The 17,213-nt window shown below is 36.9% G+C and overlaps 1 protein-coding gene across 1 annotated transcript in view; it reads right to left on the bottom strand.

Annotated features, from left to right (window-relative positions):
* Window positions 1-17,213, bottom strand: part of ABCB7 (ATP binding cassette subfamily B member 7) — a 163,161-nt gene that overhangs the window by 12,004 nt on the left and 133,944 nt on the right. The window contains exons 14-15 of the mRNA XM_081793471.1: window positions 14,119-14,222; window positions 10,245-10,352 (exon numbers count right to left, since the gene is read on the bottom strand). Of these exons, the coding sequence (XP_081649597.1) occupies window positions 10,245-10,352; window positions 14,119-14,222 (212 nt within the window). The remainder of the gene's footprint in view (window positions 1-10,244; window positions 10,353-14,118; window positions 14,223-17,213) is intronic.

The following is a 17,213-nucleotide window of genomic DNA, read 5'->3' as shown; positions in this document are numbered from 1 at the left end:
GGATGTCTTCTTTAGAGAAGTGTCTCTTCATGTTTTCTGCCCATTTCTTCACTGGATTATTTGTTTTTTGGGTGTGGAGTTTGGTGAGCTCTTTTTTCCTGCTTGTTTTAGAGGTCTTTATTATCCATTGACACTTAACAATGGAGCATTAGAAAGCTGACTGGAAACTCTAAATGCATGGGAATGGGATTTTTCCACTGTGGAGTTTCACTGAAGGTGATCAAATGGATACCTGGTCATTTTGCTGCAGTCTCTAAATACAGTATCTTTTTTTTTTTTTTTTTTTCTGGGGCTACTTTTGTTTCTGTAAAGAAGAATTCTCCAGTTATCTCCTGATGAAGGAAGGAGTGGCGATAGTAGAAATAAAAAAATGGCTAGCAAGATTCTTGGAGCCAGTCACAGAAGAGGATCTGTGGTCTTCATTGGTGTGTTTTGTTTTCCAGTTAATCTCCATGTTTGTTCATGTGTTTTACAGTTCTGTATTTACAGCCTGTCTGACTCAATTTCCTGACAAGTAAATCTACAGCCTCTTGCCAAGGCTGGGAAGGGGTAATTACCAGCCTGTGGGGGTAAGGAAGGGCCTTGGGAAATCTATTTCTTATGTAGAGGCAACAATAATACTACAAGATACTGCTGACATAACACATGAGGTCACATAAGTTTCACTAGAAAATGAAAGTCTCTGATCTTCATAATCAAGCAAATATAGAATATCAAATTATAAAGATATTTTACATATATCTGCTATAATCACTAATAAATTAGTTCCAATTATAATCCAAACTTCAAGTGGCAATGTTGTGATATAACTACAGATACCGTCAACCTCATGCCAAGACACAAGAGAGCACAAGCCTGCTCAAGTACCTTTAGCATTTTATATTTATAAAAAAAAGATTATCTGCATGTCTACATACAATGGAAAGTTCAGCAAAAAAACATAAACAGCAGATTTTATTTCAGACTATAATTTTTTTTTAATTTTAATTATTTTTAAAGTTTTTATTTAAGGGGCGCCTGGGTGGCTCAGTTGGTTGAGTGTCTGACTTCGGCTCAGGTCATGATCGCACGGTTTGTGGGTTTGAGCCCTGCATCGGGCTCTGTGCTGACAGCTCAGAGCATGGAGCCTGTTTCAGATTCTGCGTCTCAGTCTCTCTCTGCCCCTCCCCCACGTGTGCTCTGTCTCTCTGTCTCTCAAAAATAAGTAAAAATGTAAAAAAAAAAATAAAGTTTTTATTTAAATTCCAGTTGGTTAACACAGTATAATGTTAGTTTCAGGTGTAGAATTTAGTGATTCATCACTTACATACAACATCTAGTGCTCATCACAAGTGTCCTCTTTTGAACATCAATTGAATAATGAAGTATATTTACAACATTTCACACCTAAGGCATTACAGTATATCATCATAGTGAAAAAAATTATTTTATAATGAATGTAAGCACTTATGACCTAGGGATGCTCAAGTACACAGGTAACATAAAAATATACATATATATATGTGTGTGTGTGTGTGTGTGTGTGTGTATATACATATACACACAAATATACATGATATATATACACACACACCACAGAAATGTATAACCTATAAGAAATTTTAGTGGTGTGAAAAATTCTCTCTCAATAACTCAATATAGAAAGTACATGAGAATGCTCTTTCTCTCTCAACATCCAGTATTCAGGCATTCAAAATGATAATGAACTGAAGGTTTACTTATTATAAGGGAAACATAATCATAGAAAAGGCTGAATGGGAGGTGAAAAACTGAACAATGTTAGATATAACCAAGTATTAGGGGGTCAGAAAATATATCCTTACAAAGAGGAGAAAAAGGAAAACTATCACAATTTTTGAAACCTACCAATCATTATAGTGGTATTCTGATTTGATCAAAACATTTAGATAGTACATTCTTACAGTAATTCCCTCAGAAGAGATAAAGCAGTCTGTCCTTTTTCTTACTTTTCCCCATGAGGAAAAAAAAAAAATAAAAACAATCATGTTTGCAAATGACTTTACTTTATGGTAATTTTATTTTAGACATCAAGGGTATGTGCAGATATTAGAAAAATAAAAAATACAAAGACGATAATGGGCAATGATTCTGTACAGAGCAAAAGTGAATGCAGATAAATTATTTTATACATACACCCTTTAAAACCTTATTCTATCATGAGGCTTTAATGCTTTCCTGATATAATTTTACTTTTAATACTAAAATGAAGAGTGATTAATAGTTTATTTCTTCCTAGAAAAAAATGAGTTTGTTTTCCTATCAAAAGGCAGTAAAAATGGGAGTCCTATTGGGATTCAGTTTCATTTAAATTCAATTTTATTCTGAAAAATAAATATTTATATTTCTTTAGAAACAATATTTAACTTGTTTGTGTTTGTGATCATTTCCAATGTTCTTCACATACTATTTTTTACTGAACTACAATTAAGATATGTTATATTAGTTTAAGGTTTAAAATACAATGATTCAACAATCTATACATTTCTTAGTGCTAATCAAGTTAAGTGTACTCTTATTTCCCTTTATCTATTTCACCCATCCTTCCCACACCACCCTTATGACAACCACCAGTTTGTTCTCTGTATTTAAGAGTCTGTTTTGTAGACTGCTTTGGGTAGTATTGACATTTTAACAGTATTTATTCTTCCAATCCATGAGCACGGAATGTTTTTCCATTTCTTGGTATCTTGATACCATTCCTTGGTATTTTATGACTCTTGGTGCAATTGTGAATGGGATCAGATTCTTTATTTCTCTCTCTTTCTGTTGCTTCATTATTGGTGTATAAAAATGCAACCGATTTCCGTACATTGATTTTGGACCCTGCAACTTTGCTGAATTCATGTATCAGTTCTAGCAGACTTTTGGTGGAGTCTGTCAGGTTTTCCATGCAGAGTAGTATCATGTCATCTGCGAAAAGTGAAAGTTTGATGTCATCTTTGCCAATTTTAATGCCTTTGATTTCCTTTTGTTATCTGATTGCTGATGCTAGCACTTCCAACACTATATTAAACAACAGTGGTGAGAGTTGATATTCCTGTAATCTTCCTGATCTCAGGGGGAAAGCTCTCAGTTCTTCCCCACTGAGGATGATATTAGCTGTGGGCTTTTTATAAATGGCTTTAATGATGTTTAAGTATGTTCCTTCTATCCTGACTTTCTCAAGGGTTTTTATTAAGAAAGGAGCTGTATTTTGTCAAAAGCTTTTTCTGCATCGATTGACAGGATCATATGGTTCTTATCTTTTCTTTTATTAATGTGATGTATCACACTGACTGATTTGCAAATATTGAACCAGCCCTGCAGCCCAGGAATGAATCCTACTTGATCATGGTGAATAATTCTTATTATATGCAGTTGAATTCGATTTGCTAGTATCTTATTGAGAATTTTTGAATCCATATTCATCAGGGCTTTTGGCCTGTAGTTCTCTTCTTTTGCTGGGTCTCTGTCTGGTTTGGGAATCTAAGTACTGCTGGCTTCATAGAATGAGTCTGGAAGTTTTCCTTCCCTTTCTATTTGTTGGAACAGCTTGAGAAGGACAGGTATTATGTCTGTTTTAAATGTCTGGTAGAATTCCCCAGGGAAGTCATCTGGTCCAGGACTCTTATTTTTGGTAGATTTTGATAACTGATTCAATTTCTTCACTACTTATGGATCTGTTCAAATTTTCTATTTCTTCCCGTTTGAGTTTTGGAAGTGTGTGGGTGTTTAGGAATTTGTCCATTTCTTCCAGGTTGTCCATTTTGTTGGCATATAATGTTTCATAGTATTCCTGATAATTGCTTGTATTTCTGAGGGATTGGTTGTAATAATTCAATTTTCATTCATGATTTTATCCATTTGCGTCCTTTCTCTTCTTTTTGAGAAGCCCGGCTAGAGGTTTATCAATTTTGTTTATTTTTTTCATAAAACCAACTCTTGGTTTCATTGATCTGTTCTACTGGGGTTTTTTTATTTTATATTGTTTATTTCTGCTCTGATCTTTACACATTCAATGCAATCCCAATCAAAATTGCACCCGCATTCTTCTCAAAGCTAGAACAAACAATGCTAAAATTAGTATGGAACCACGAAAGACCCCGAACAGCCAAAGTAATATTGAAGAAGAAAACCAAAACTGGAGGCATCACAATCAGAGACTTTGGACTCTACTAAAAAGTTGCAGTCTGAAGACAGTATGGTACTGGCACAAAAACAGACCACAGGCCAATGGAATAGAACAGAGACCCCAGAACTGAACCCACAAATGTAAGACCAACTAATCTTTGACAAAGCAGGAAAGAGTATCCAATGGAAAAAAGACAGTCTCTTTAACAAATGGTGCTGGGAGAACTGGACAGCAACATGCAGAACAATGAAACTATACCACTTTCTTACACCATTCAAAAAATAAAATCAAAATGGATGAAGGACCTGAATGTGAGACAGGAAACCATCAAAACCCTAGAGAAGAAAGCAGCAAACAACCTCTTTGACCTCAGCTGCAGCAATTTCTTACTCAACACATCTCTAAAGGCAAGGGAATTAAAAGCAAAAATGAACTATCGGGACCTCATCAAGATGAAAAGCTTCTGTACTACAAAGGAAACAATCAACAAAACTAAAAGGCAACCAACGGAATGGGAAAAGATATTTGCAAATGACATATCAGACAAAGGGCTAGTATCCAAAACCCATAAAGAACTCACCAAACTCCACACCTGAAAAACAAATAATCCAGTGAAGAAATGGGCAGAAAACATGAAGAGACACTTCTCTAAAGAAGACATCCGGATGGCCAACAGGCACATGAAAAGATGCTCAACGTCACTCCTCATCAGGGAAATACAAAGCAAAACCACACTCAGATTATCACCTCAGGCCAGTCAGAGTGGCCAAAATGAACAAATCAGGAGACTATAGATGCTGGTGAGAATGTGGAAAAACGGGAACCCTCTTGCACTGTTGGTGGGAATGCAAACTGGTGTAGCTGCTCTGGAAAACATTGTGGAGGATCCTCAAAAATTTAAAAATAGAACTACCCTATGAGCCAGCAATAGCACTGCTAGGAATTTGCCCAAGGGATACAGGAGTGCTGATGCATAGGGGCACTTGTACCCCAATGTTTATAGCAGCACTTTCAACAATAGACAAATTATGGAAAGAGCTTAAATGTCCATCAACTGACAAATGGATAAAGAAGATGTGGTTTATATATACAATGGAATAGTACTCGACAATGAGAAAGAATGAAATCTGGCCATTTGTAGCAACGTGGATGGAAATGGAGAGTGTTATGCTAAGTGAGATAAATCAGGCAGAGAAAGACAGATACCATGTTTTCACTGACACGTGGGTCCTGAGAAACTCAACAGAAGACCAGGGGAGAGGGGAAGGGGGAAAAAAGTTACAGAGAGGGAAGAAGGCAAACCATAAGAGACTCTTAAATACTGAGAACTGAGGGTTAATGGGGGGTGGGAGGGAGGGGAAAGTGGGTGATGGGCATTGAGGAGGGCACCTGTTGGGATGAACACTGGATGTTGTATGGAAACCAATTTGACAATAAATTTTATATAAAAAATAAAATAAAATAAAATGGCTAAAAAAAAATTTACCTGTGAATCCATGTGGTCCTCAACTTTTCTTTGTTGCAAACTTTTAAATTATGGTTTCAGTATCATTGCTAGTAATTGGTCTGTTCAAATTCTCTATTATGTCCTGATTCAGTTTTGAAAAGTTTTATATTTCTATAATTTATCCCTGTCTTCTAGTTGTCCAAATTGTTGGCACACAGTTTTTCATAGTATTCTCGTATAATCTTTTGTATTTCAGTGGTGTCAGTTGTTATTTCTTCTCCTTCATTTCTGATCTTGAGTCCTTTCTCCCTCTCTCTCTTTTCTGATAAGTCTGGCTAAAGATTTATCAATTTTGTTGATTTTTTTTCAAATAACCAGCTCCTGGTTTTTCTGATCTATTCTTTTATTTCTTTCTTTAAAAAAAAATTTTTAATGTTTATTTATTTTTGAGAAAGACAGAGACAGAGCATGAGTGGGAGAGGGCAGAGGAAGAGGGAGACACAAAATCCGAAGCAAGTTCCAGGTTCTGAGCTGTCAACACAGAGCCCGATGTGGGGCTCAAACCCACAGCCTGTGAGATCATGACCTGAGCCGAAGTCGGTCACTTAACCAACTGAGCCACCCAGGCGCCCCTCTTTTATTTCTTTAAACCTCTATTTCACTTACTTTTGCTCTAATCTTTACTATTTCTTTCCATCTACTGGCTTTGGCCTTTGTTCCTTTATTTCTAGCTCCATTAAGTGTAAGGTTAGGTTATTTATTTGAGATTTTTATTCTTTCTTGAGACAGGCCTATAGTGGTATAATCTTACCTCAGAACAGTTTTGCTGCATCCCAAAGAATATGAGCTATTATGTTTTTATTTTCATTTGTCTCCATGTATTTTTTTATTTTTTCTTCTTCTGTTGAACTATTGGTTGGTTAGTAGCATGTTGCTTAGCTTTGTGTTTTTTTTCGTATTTTTCTTGCAATTGATTTTTTTGGTTTCATATCTTTTTTTTTTTTTTTTTTTGGAAAAGATGCTTGATGTGGTTTTATCTTCTTAAATTCATAGATACTTGTTTTGTGCCCTAACAAGTGATCTATTCTGGAGAATGTCCTAGATGCACTTGAAAATAATCTATTTTTTGATGGAATGTTATGAATATATATGATGTTAGTTTCATCTTGTCCAATGTGTCATCCAAAGTCACTGTTTCCTTAATTTTCTGTCTGGATGAAATATCCATTAATGTTAAGTGGGGTGTTAAATTCAATTATTATTATTGTATTAATTTCTTCCTTTATGCCTGTTAACACATGCTTTATGTTTTTGGGTGCTCCCATTTTGGGTGCATAAATATTTACAACTGTTATATCTTCTTGTTGGATTTTTACCTTTTATCATTATGTAGTGTCCTTCTTCTCTCCTATTACAATCTTTGTTTTAATGCCTGTGTTGTCCAATATTGCTGTCCAATTGCCTGTGTTGTCCAGTATTGCTCTCCTGGCTTTCATTTCACTTCCATTTACAAAGTGAATGTTTTTCCAAACTTTCAACCTCCATGTGTCTTTAGGTCTGACCTGAGTCTCCCGTAGGTAGCATTTAGATGGGGCATGTATTTTTTATCCATTCAGTAATCTTATGTCTTTTGATTGGAGCATTTAGTCCATTTACATTCTAAGTAATTAATAATAGGTATGTAATTATTGCCATTTTGTAACTTGTTTTATGGTTTGTTTTTATAGTTTTTCTCTTGTTTTTCCATGTTTACTTTCTCTCTTCCCTTGTGATTTGATGGCTTTCTTCAGTATCATGCTTTAATTACTTTCTCTTTACTTTTTGTGTATCTACCACAGGTTTTTGATTTGTGGTTACCCTTAGGTTCATATATATTTTATGCATATAGAGTCTATATTATGTTGATGATCAGTTAACTTTGAAGTCATTTTAAAAGTACTAAAATTTTACTTGCCCCACGTTTTATATATATGTCATACTTTACATTCTTTTGTGAATCTCTTGACTTAATTTTTATAGATACATTGATTTTACTGTTTTTGTACTTTAATCTCCACACTGGTTTTATAAGTGATTAATATACTACTTTTACTATGTTTGCATTTACCTGTGAACTTTTTTCCTTTCATAATTTTCTTACTCCTAATTATGGCCTTTTCTTTCCAGTCAAAGAATTCCTTGGGATGCCTTGGTGGCTCAGTTGGTTGAGCGTCCGATGTCGGCTCAGGTCATGATCTCACAGTTCGTGAGTTCGAGCAGGCTCTGTGCTGACAGCTCGGAGCCTGGAGCCTGCTTCAGATTCTATGTCTCCTTTTCTCTCTGCCCCTTCCCCACTCATGCTCTGTCTCTCAAAAATGAATAAATGCTAAAAAAATTTTTTTTTAGAATTCCTTTTTTCTTGAAGGCTGATTTAATGGTGATAAACTCCTTTAACTATTTTTTTTTGCCTGGGAAACACTTTATCTCTACTTGTGTTCTTAAGATAGCCTTGCTGAGTGGAGTATTCTTGGTTATAGGTTATTTTTCTGTCAGTACTTTGAATATACCATGCCATTTTGGTCTGCAAAATTTCTGCTGAAAAATGAGGTGAAAGCCTTGTGGGGTTTCCTTTGAATATAACTGTTTTCTCTTGCTGTTTTCAACATTCTCTATCACTAAATTTTGCCATTTTAATTATTTTGTGTCTTAGTATGGACCTCTGTGGGTTGATTTTGTTGTGGGTTCTGTGTGCCTCCAGAATCTGGATGTCTGTTTCCTTCCCCAGGTTAGGGAAGTTTTCAGCTATTATTTCTTCAAATAAATTTTCTGTGCTCTTCTCTCTCCTCCTTCTGGGATTGCTGTAATGTGAATGTTGGAATGCTTAGTGATGTCACTGGGTTCCCTTAATCTATTCTCAATTCTTTTTTTTTTTTTGCTATTTGGCTTGGTTTCTTTCCATTACTCTTTTAGCTCACAGATACATTCTTCTGTCTCCTCTCATCTGCTATGGATTCCCTCTAGTGTATTTTTAATTTTAGTTATGAAGTTATTCATCTCTGATTGGTTCTTTTTTATATTTTCTATCTCTTTGTTATATGTTCATTGAGATTCTCCACTCTTTTGTCTAGTCCAATGAGTATCTTTATGACCATTACTTTGAATTCTTTATCAAGCATATTGCTCATCTCTGTTTCATTTAGTTATTTTGCCTTAGTTTTGTCCCATTCTCTCATCTGGGGCATATTCCTCTGTTTCCTCATTTTGTCCATCTTTTTGTGCTTGTTTCTATGTATTAGAAAAGTAAGCTAAGTCTTTGATCTTGAAAAGGGGTGGCCTTATGAAGAAGAGGTCCTGTGGTGTCCTGTAGCATCATGTCCACTGTTCACCAGAACCAGGAGCTTCAGGGGTGTCTCCTAGTGGGTTGTGTGCACCCTAGTGTTGTGGCTGTGTTTGCCTGCAGTCATGGGCATACCAGGCAGGGTTTGGTCCCTGTGCTGTTTAGGAAAGAGTCTGGGGTCACTACAGGGCTGTAATTCAGCCTCTCTGCCTGGGCTGCCATCATACCAAATTGCAGGGTGCTCTTGCTCTGTTGTCCTCTGAGAGGCTTTCAGTGGTTGGTGGGGCCTACAATCAAACCATATGTCTGCCCCCATCCTTCTATTAGGGCTGCAGTAGCATTGATCTTCAGGGTACTCTTCCTGCCTTTTCCTGAGAGGTTTTTATTGGTGGGCAGGGCCAACAGTCAGACCAGATGCCTGCCCAGTCTGTCTGACATTGCTGCAGTTGCACTGCTATGTGTGGTTATCTTCTCCTCTCCCCAGGACAGTAGTCACTTTGGAGTGGTTCAGGTCTCTGTGAGGGCTGCTTACAGGGTGTCTCTTGGCAGGAGCTGCTTTGAAAGGATGCTTGCTAAGTGGGGTGGATATCCAGAATGCAGGATATAGTGTACGTTGTGTTGGCAAGATAGGTAGACAGTGTTCCTGCTGGTTCCTGCAACTGAATGGGCTATCTAGACTGGGGGCTGGGGTAGGGAGAAGTGGTAACCAACAGCTCTTCCGTTCTTAGAGAAATCTCCTAAAGATCCCTACCTCTCCTGCACACATTCTGAGATTAGTAAATAAATGTACTTCATGTATATCCCAGGCACTTTTAGAAGTGGTGCTTCTATGCTATATCTTGGCGGGTTTTTTTTTTTTTTTGTTATGCTGGCTCTTTAAGGCAAAGGATTTCATTTCTTATTGCCCTGAGGGCCTCCCACAGCTAAGCCAGCTGAGTTTTAAAGAACCTGGCATTAAATCCCAATGATTGTCAAAACTCACAAAGTTAAGCCCCATGGTTTTCAAAGCCTAATGTTATGGGGACCTGTCTTTCCAGTGTAGTTCTCCCTTGCCTGGGGTGCTTGGTGTGGGGTCTGCTCCTCCCCTTTTCCCTGCTTGTGGTGTTCCTTCTGTTCATGATTAGTCTCAGTAGGATTTTGGTTCCAGACTGCATCTGCCCCTCCTACCGTTTTCAATATGGCCTTCCCTGTGCAAAGTCTGTTCTGCCAGTCTTCTAGGTATTTTCTGTGTTAGTTGCACTCATGTGGCTATCTATGTGTGTCTGTGGGACCAGGTAAGCTCAGGACCCTCCTACTCTGCCAACTTCTCAAGTCTCCCACATACTAAACTTTAAAGTTAAATCTTTTACCTGGTCCAAGACAATGATTTCATCTGCATCAACCACTGTTGACAATCTGTGTGCAATGAAAATAGAAGTTCTGTGTTTGACTGCATCCCTCATGGCACCAAGAATAGTCTGCAAGTTTGACAACAAGAGTAAGAAAAAAATCTATTAGGTAAATGTAAATTAAAATAATCATACATTTCTTAAAGAAACATATACAATGCCAATTTTGTATTATATAAACTTTATACCACTACCAAATATTTTCCCTAATGTAAATAATTACTAAGAAGAGGAGAAATTGATCAACACGAAAAGGCAAATATAACCACATTATTGTGGAAAAATTATCTGAGATAGGCAACATTTCTTAAAATTACAAAGACTGGAAGAAGGTGGATATTTCTATACATAAAAACAAACATAATAATGATGAATACAGTGATATCAGGAACATGCTGGTTATATTTATCGGCCTATGAGAACAAAAATAAAATGAGGTAGGAATCAAGTAACAGGATACAGAAAATTACAAAACAATCAATAGAAAGGAGACTCAAAGGGTACAGAAGCATTTGCTTTTCATTATTTCAAACTTAGAGGACGGAAAGGGCAACAAAGACAACTGTGTATGTTTAACTTGAGCAAACTTCCCTTTCAAAAGTATTCTGACTTCTTTATGTACCATTGATCGATGGACACTTGGGCTGCTTCCACATCTTGGCTATTGTAGATAATGCTGTTATAAGCACAGGGGTGCATGTATCACTTCAATTAGTGTTTTTGTAATTTGGGGGTAATTACCCAGTATCACAATTACTGGACCAGTAGCACAATTACTGGATCATAGAGTAATTCTATTTTTAACTTTGAGGAACCTCCATACTGTTTTCCAGAGTGGCTGCATCAGTTTGCATTCTGATCAACAGGGCACCTTTGTTCCTTTCTTTCCACATCCTCACCAACACTTGTTATTTCTTGTGGTTTTGATTTTATCCATTCTGACTTGTGTGAGGTGATATCTCCTTGTAGTTATGATTTGCAATTCCTTGATGATGAGTGATGTTGAGCATCTTTTCATGTGTCTGTCTGCTATCTGGATGTATTCTTTGGAGAAATGTCTGTTTATGTCTTCTGCCCATTTTTATAAATTAAAAAAAAATTATTTAAATATACAATGGAAAATAATTCAGCCATAAAAAAAAATGAAATCCTGACATTTGCAATGACATGCATGGAGCTACAAAGTATAATGCTAAGTGAAATATGCCAGTCAGAAAAAAGACAAATACCATATGATTTTACTCATAAGAGGAATTTAAGAAACAAAACAAGCAAAGGAAAAAAGACAGAATGAGACAGAGACAAATCAAGAAGCAGACTCTTAACTATAGAAAAGAAACTGATGCTTATCAGAGGGGAGGTGGTTGGGAGGATGGATGAAATTGGTAATGGGAATTAAGGAGTGCAATTGTTGTGATAAGTATTGAATGATGTATCAAATTGTTGAATCACTAAATTGTACACCTGAAACTAATATAACACTCTATGTTAACTATACTGAAACTAAAAATTTAAAAAGAACAAAAACCCTTATGTCATGATGAACTGAAAAAAAAAAAGGTTTTTTTTTCACCTTTGCTTACACAGCAAAGTTGTCACTTCAGAAGACAATGAAATAAAGCTGAGAATGAAATGTCTAGCTCCATTTCCCCTTGCCACAGAAGCAAGGACAGCTTCTTCCCAACACCTCTGGCCTTTTTTGATCACAAGCATTCTATAGAAGGCACGTTGAAATGGCGAGGGGCTACCTTTGTCAAAAGAATTCTGAAAAGCAAGTTTTTAGAATCCATTTTCCCCAAAATATCCAAGACTCAGAAGAAATGGGCCAAACTGCCCAGTTATAAACAGAGGGAATGACTCTGAGACATTGGCCCTGAATAGTCAACAGGGAGAGCCTAACTGAATAAAGAGCAAAAGGAAGGAAATAGGGAAAAAAAGGTATTCTGACTTCTTAATGAATTCTGGAAAACATTTTTTATTACAGTATAATTAACAGTGTTATATTAATTTCAGGTATATGATATAATGATTCAATAGTTTGTTTTTTTTTTTTTTTTTGAGAGAGAGAGAGCGAGCACAAACAGGGGAGACAGGCAGAAGGAGAGAGAGAAAGACAGAGAGTGTGAGTCTTAAGCAGGCTCCATGTTCAGCACAGAGCCCGATGCAGGGCTCGATCCCACAGCCCTGATCATGACCTGAGCTGAAATCAAGAGTTGGATGCTCAACCAACTGAGCCACCCAGGCAACCCTGATTCAATAATTTTATGTGCTATTCAGTGCTCATCATGATGAGTTAATCCCCTTTATCTATTTCACCCATCCTCCCACCAACCTCCCCTCTGGCAAGCACCAATTTGCTCTCTGTATTTAAGAATCCATTTGCAAAACACATTTTTGTTTACTGCCTTTAAAGTATAAGGGAGTTGTGTATATATTCAGTTATACTTGGAAATACGGGTCTAAGTATACCTAGCAGGATGGAAATAGCAGTGTGGGGCTGGGCATATATCCAATGGCTCCCTAAAGATATTTCTAAACATTGTATTTATTAAAGGAATAAAATGATCAAGAGTAGATGGTTACCCAGGAGGGAAGACCTTATGTTTTACTAGGGCAGACTAAAAATTACGTGCAGGGCCAATTCTAAGAAAAATTGTGATGTCTGTGGGGACTCATTGTCCTTATTCTCAAGAACTTAAGGTCTGACATCCTACTAAGTGCTCTGGACCTTTTAAAAGAGGCCCACTAAAATTTACCAAATCTTCTAGTAACTCATTCCCTTGGTGGGGAATTGTCTACTAGCTCTTATTGGGTTATACTCTGGAAGATAATAAAGATACATGACTGTTAAGAATTATAATTTGTGGTAAATGTGAATGATACACTTTTAGGTATATAGTTCTTGTAAGCAGATTCCTATTTTGCCTATGAATGGGTGTGGTCCTGCTTAAGGTTCCCTTTAAATATAACAAATCCTCATGCTAAACAAGCCACTTAGATATTAAACTATTTTAAACATATGGCAGATCAAATAATATGCCCTGAAACTTAACTACACATGCAAATATTATCCCATACATGCTGTAAAGCTGAAATTAGGCATATGCTTCAACACTAGGTTTTTACTACATATTTGAGTAAAACGTAGGTGAATGGAGGTAACAGATAACATATGCCTATTTTCAGTTCTATATTAAGGGGATCCATTCATGAAATTGCCATTATTATTAAGACTTTTATATTTAATGCAAAGATGTTGTTATGAAGTATAATGTAGTTGCTGGGTAGTACCATGACATCAGGTGTCACAACATCTTGTGACTGCAAAACATCTTGGTGCTGCAAAACCTTTTTTGTGAAATGAATATAAATTTATACTACCACCACAGGCTGTGTGTGCCTGACTTGTACTATCAGTGAGTTGCTCCACGATAAGTGAAAGGCTTTCTGGTGTATACTGTCACAATAATTTACACGACCTGTTTTCATGAGTGTTAAGTGGCAATGGCAGAAAGACTAAAATGTTTTTCCTTTGCAGCAGAGTAGGCAAGTCTTACAAGCTTTTCAAGAGGCAAGGATGATAACAGTCACACGGTTCTAAAAGGAGACACTTTTGCAAATGGACTTAGCAATGTGATAGTTCAATGCAACTTAGCATTCTTGATAGTTATCAATACTTGCTATATAGGGGAAAAGGGCCAGGTATTTTGCTCTATCCTACCTCCTACTGAAGTTCATTCAGAATACAAAAGAATGTAGCCATTTTACTGTAACTTCCAAGGAGAAAAGTTAAGCATTGAGAATTGAAGAGCATGGCATTTTCATCATCATTTACCTCTTCAGTAATTGAATCTAATGATGAAGTGGCTTCATCATAGAGAATGACTGGGGGGTCCTTCAAAATGGCTCTTGCAATTGCTACTCTTTGCTTTTCTCCTCCTGGTAAAGAAAAATTTAGTTTAAGGATATATAACATAACAACATTTTATGTTTCTAGTATTTCCACTGATCATAACCACCAAGTAATGCCTTTAACATTTACCTCTGATCACTGTTCATTTTACTCAGTTTTAAGAGTCTAAGTTCATATATGATATCCTTTGACAAACTATACACTCTGCTCTGGAACATAAATATAATTCTGGATTCTGACTTTGTGGCAGGTAAAGAGAAAAAGGAGAAGTAACAGCTTTGATTCCACAATTATTCCTCTCACCGTAAATATGCTCATTACATTTGTTACTTTATATTACTTCCCAATTGACAGCATCTCAGAACAATTTCAATATTAGAGAACTAACAAAGACAAAACTAAATTCAATATCTGAAACCTGGAATCTTGGAAAACACAAAACTGAATATCTAAATGTATTTCTTGGGGTGCCTGGGTGGCTCAGTCGCTTAAAGCGTCTGACTCTTGATTTTGGCTCAGGTCATGATCTCATGATTCGTGAATTTGAGTCCCACATCAGGCTCTGCACCGAGAGTGCAGAAACTGCCTGCCCTTCTCTCTCTCTGCCTCTCCCTTGTACCTTCTCTCTCTCTCTCTCTCTCTAAACAAACAAACAAACAAACAAAGGGGCACCTGGGTGACTCAGTTGGTTAAACATCTGACTCTTGATTTCAGCTTCGGTCATGATCTCATTGTTCACGAATTCAAGCCCTGCATCGGGCTCTGTGCTGGCAGCACAGAGCCTGCTTGGGATTCTGTCTCCCCCTCTCTCTGCCCCTCCTCTACTCACACTCTATCTCTCTCTCAAAAATAAATAAACATTTAAAATAAAACTTAAAACAAATAAAGAAATAAATTTATTTCTTAACAAAAAAGTACCATTCAGCCAGTATTCTTCTCAAGGATTTTTTCTGGAAGATATTACTTTTATTGCACCCTTCAAAGTTAAAGGTATATACTCGATACCTCGTATTTCACCTTAGTTACTTGCTATGGTCTCTAGAAAAGCAGAATTTTAAAACAGAAAGGAACAGAGACCCAGAAAGGTTTACTGGGTTTAGTCAAGGTCACAGAGCAAATTCCAGTGGAATCTGGGCTAGACCTGACTCTCATGCCAATGCTCTTCCTATCATAATATGCAAGCCCATATTTATTCCTAAATATACTCTAGTGAAAACAAAGAAATCTTTTCCTCCCTTACTGGGAAGGGAAGTAGGTCTAAAGTCATCAATCTTACACAAAACTACAGTTGGAAATATAGAAGATGATGTTTTGCTGAATATGCCCCTCTTGGCTTCTTTTCTGTTATCCAGTAATTTATCAATGTCTGAACAAACTTGTATTTTTCAGCTTCAGTAACCTCTTCAGGAAGCAAGCTCCACCTATTTATTGGTACACTTTATATTTCTTCTGCAATTATTATTTCCAACCAGTAAAGGGAGCTCCTTATGTCTAATACTAGTACATAAGTTTATATTTATACTATCCACATTCTTCCCCATTCAATAAGATCAAAATTCTCCTACCAAAGCAGGCATCATGCCAGAACTATCTGCTTACCCACCTGGCAACTCAGTGGCAGAAAGCGCCTAAAAGAAGTAGATACTCAGAGGAAGGACTAGTTTAGACATGCCTCCCAAATTTCAAGCGGAAACCAACTCAGTTTCAATTCTATTCAATAGAATTTTGGAAATTGAAGAAGAAACATTTGTTTGTTCCCTACCATAAATATTAGCATAGACACTAAATAATACAAATGCTCATTCAGAGAGGTCTAGCTGTAAGGCGATGGGTATTAGGTAAGAATACAATTTCTTTAGCCATTCTTACTCCCAAAGGCATGCAGATAGGAAAAATTTGATTGGAAAATGGCATGTGGCATAACTATCTGAAGCAGTCATATATTGAGAGGCCTAGTTTATACTATGTGAAAACTTGTATATCTTTAGAATTAGGCAACTGGACAAATCATCTGGAGGTGGTCTGGTTAGCTGGACACTACTACCATTAAGAGCAATGGTAAAGTATAAAGGGGGACTGGAATGATGCAAGTATCTTATACTATCAGGTGATAATCAAAAAAAACCACTACAGGGGCACCTGCGTGGCTCAGTCGGTTAAGCGTCCGACTTCAGCTCAGGTCATGATCTTGTGGTTTGTGAGTTTGAGCCCTGCATTGGGCTCTGTGCTGACAGCTCAGAGCCTGGAGCCTGCTTCGGATTTGATGTCTCTCTCCCTCTCTGCCACTCCCCCACTCATACTCTCTGCCTCTCAAAAATAAACATAAAAAAATTAAAAACACTATAAACCAACCTAACTTGAAAACAATCTTTGCTTAACATTTCCTAAACCTAGATCAAAACTTTCTAATGGACTGCAAATTCCTTGAGAGCAAGTCCGTTTTTGCTTCATCTTTTTAACTCTTAAATCATTTAGCATATTAGCTTGTACACAGTATGTACCTAATCAATGTTGTGAATAAATGAAACCAGTTTGTAATGAAAACAAATGGGGACTCATTAAAATTCACGGAGTATTCTTCATTTTCTTTTCGCCTCACCTCCATCCTTAATCTACCTATTTCCTCCCTAAATTAAACTAGAGTGGAGAATAAATGTAAAGGGTATAGTGTATTTATGAGTTACAGTAATACTTTTAGGCATTAGATAGCATTACACTTCTGGAATTCAAATAATTTTTGGTGAAAAAATATTTTTATGGATCCTCCAAAAAAATTCAGTTTTTTTTTTTAACGTGTATTTATTTTTGAGACAGAGACAGACAGAGCATGAATGGGGGAGGGGCAGAGAGAGAGGGAGACACAGAATAGGAAGCAGGCTCCAGGCTCCGAGCCACCAGCCCAGAGCCCGACGCGGGGCTTGAATTCACGGACCGTGAGATCGTGACCTGAGCTGAAGTCGGATGCTTAACTGACTGAGCCACCCAGGCGCCCCAAAAATTCAGTTTTTATAAGATAA

The sequence above is a fragment of the Panthera onca genome, chromosome X (assembly GCF_046562875.1).
Source record: "Panthera onca isolate mPanOnc1 chromosome X, mPanOnc1 haplotype 2, whole genome shotgun sequence".
Classification (NCBI taxonomy): Eukaryota; Metazoa; Chordata; class Mammalia; order Carnivora; family Felidae; genus Panthera; species Panthera onca.
Note: the sequence above shows the minus strand (reverse complement) of the source record. Positions and strands in the feature narration are given on the sequence as shown.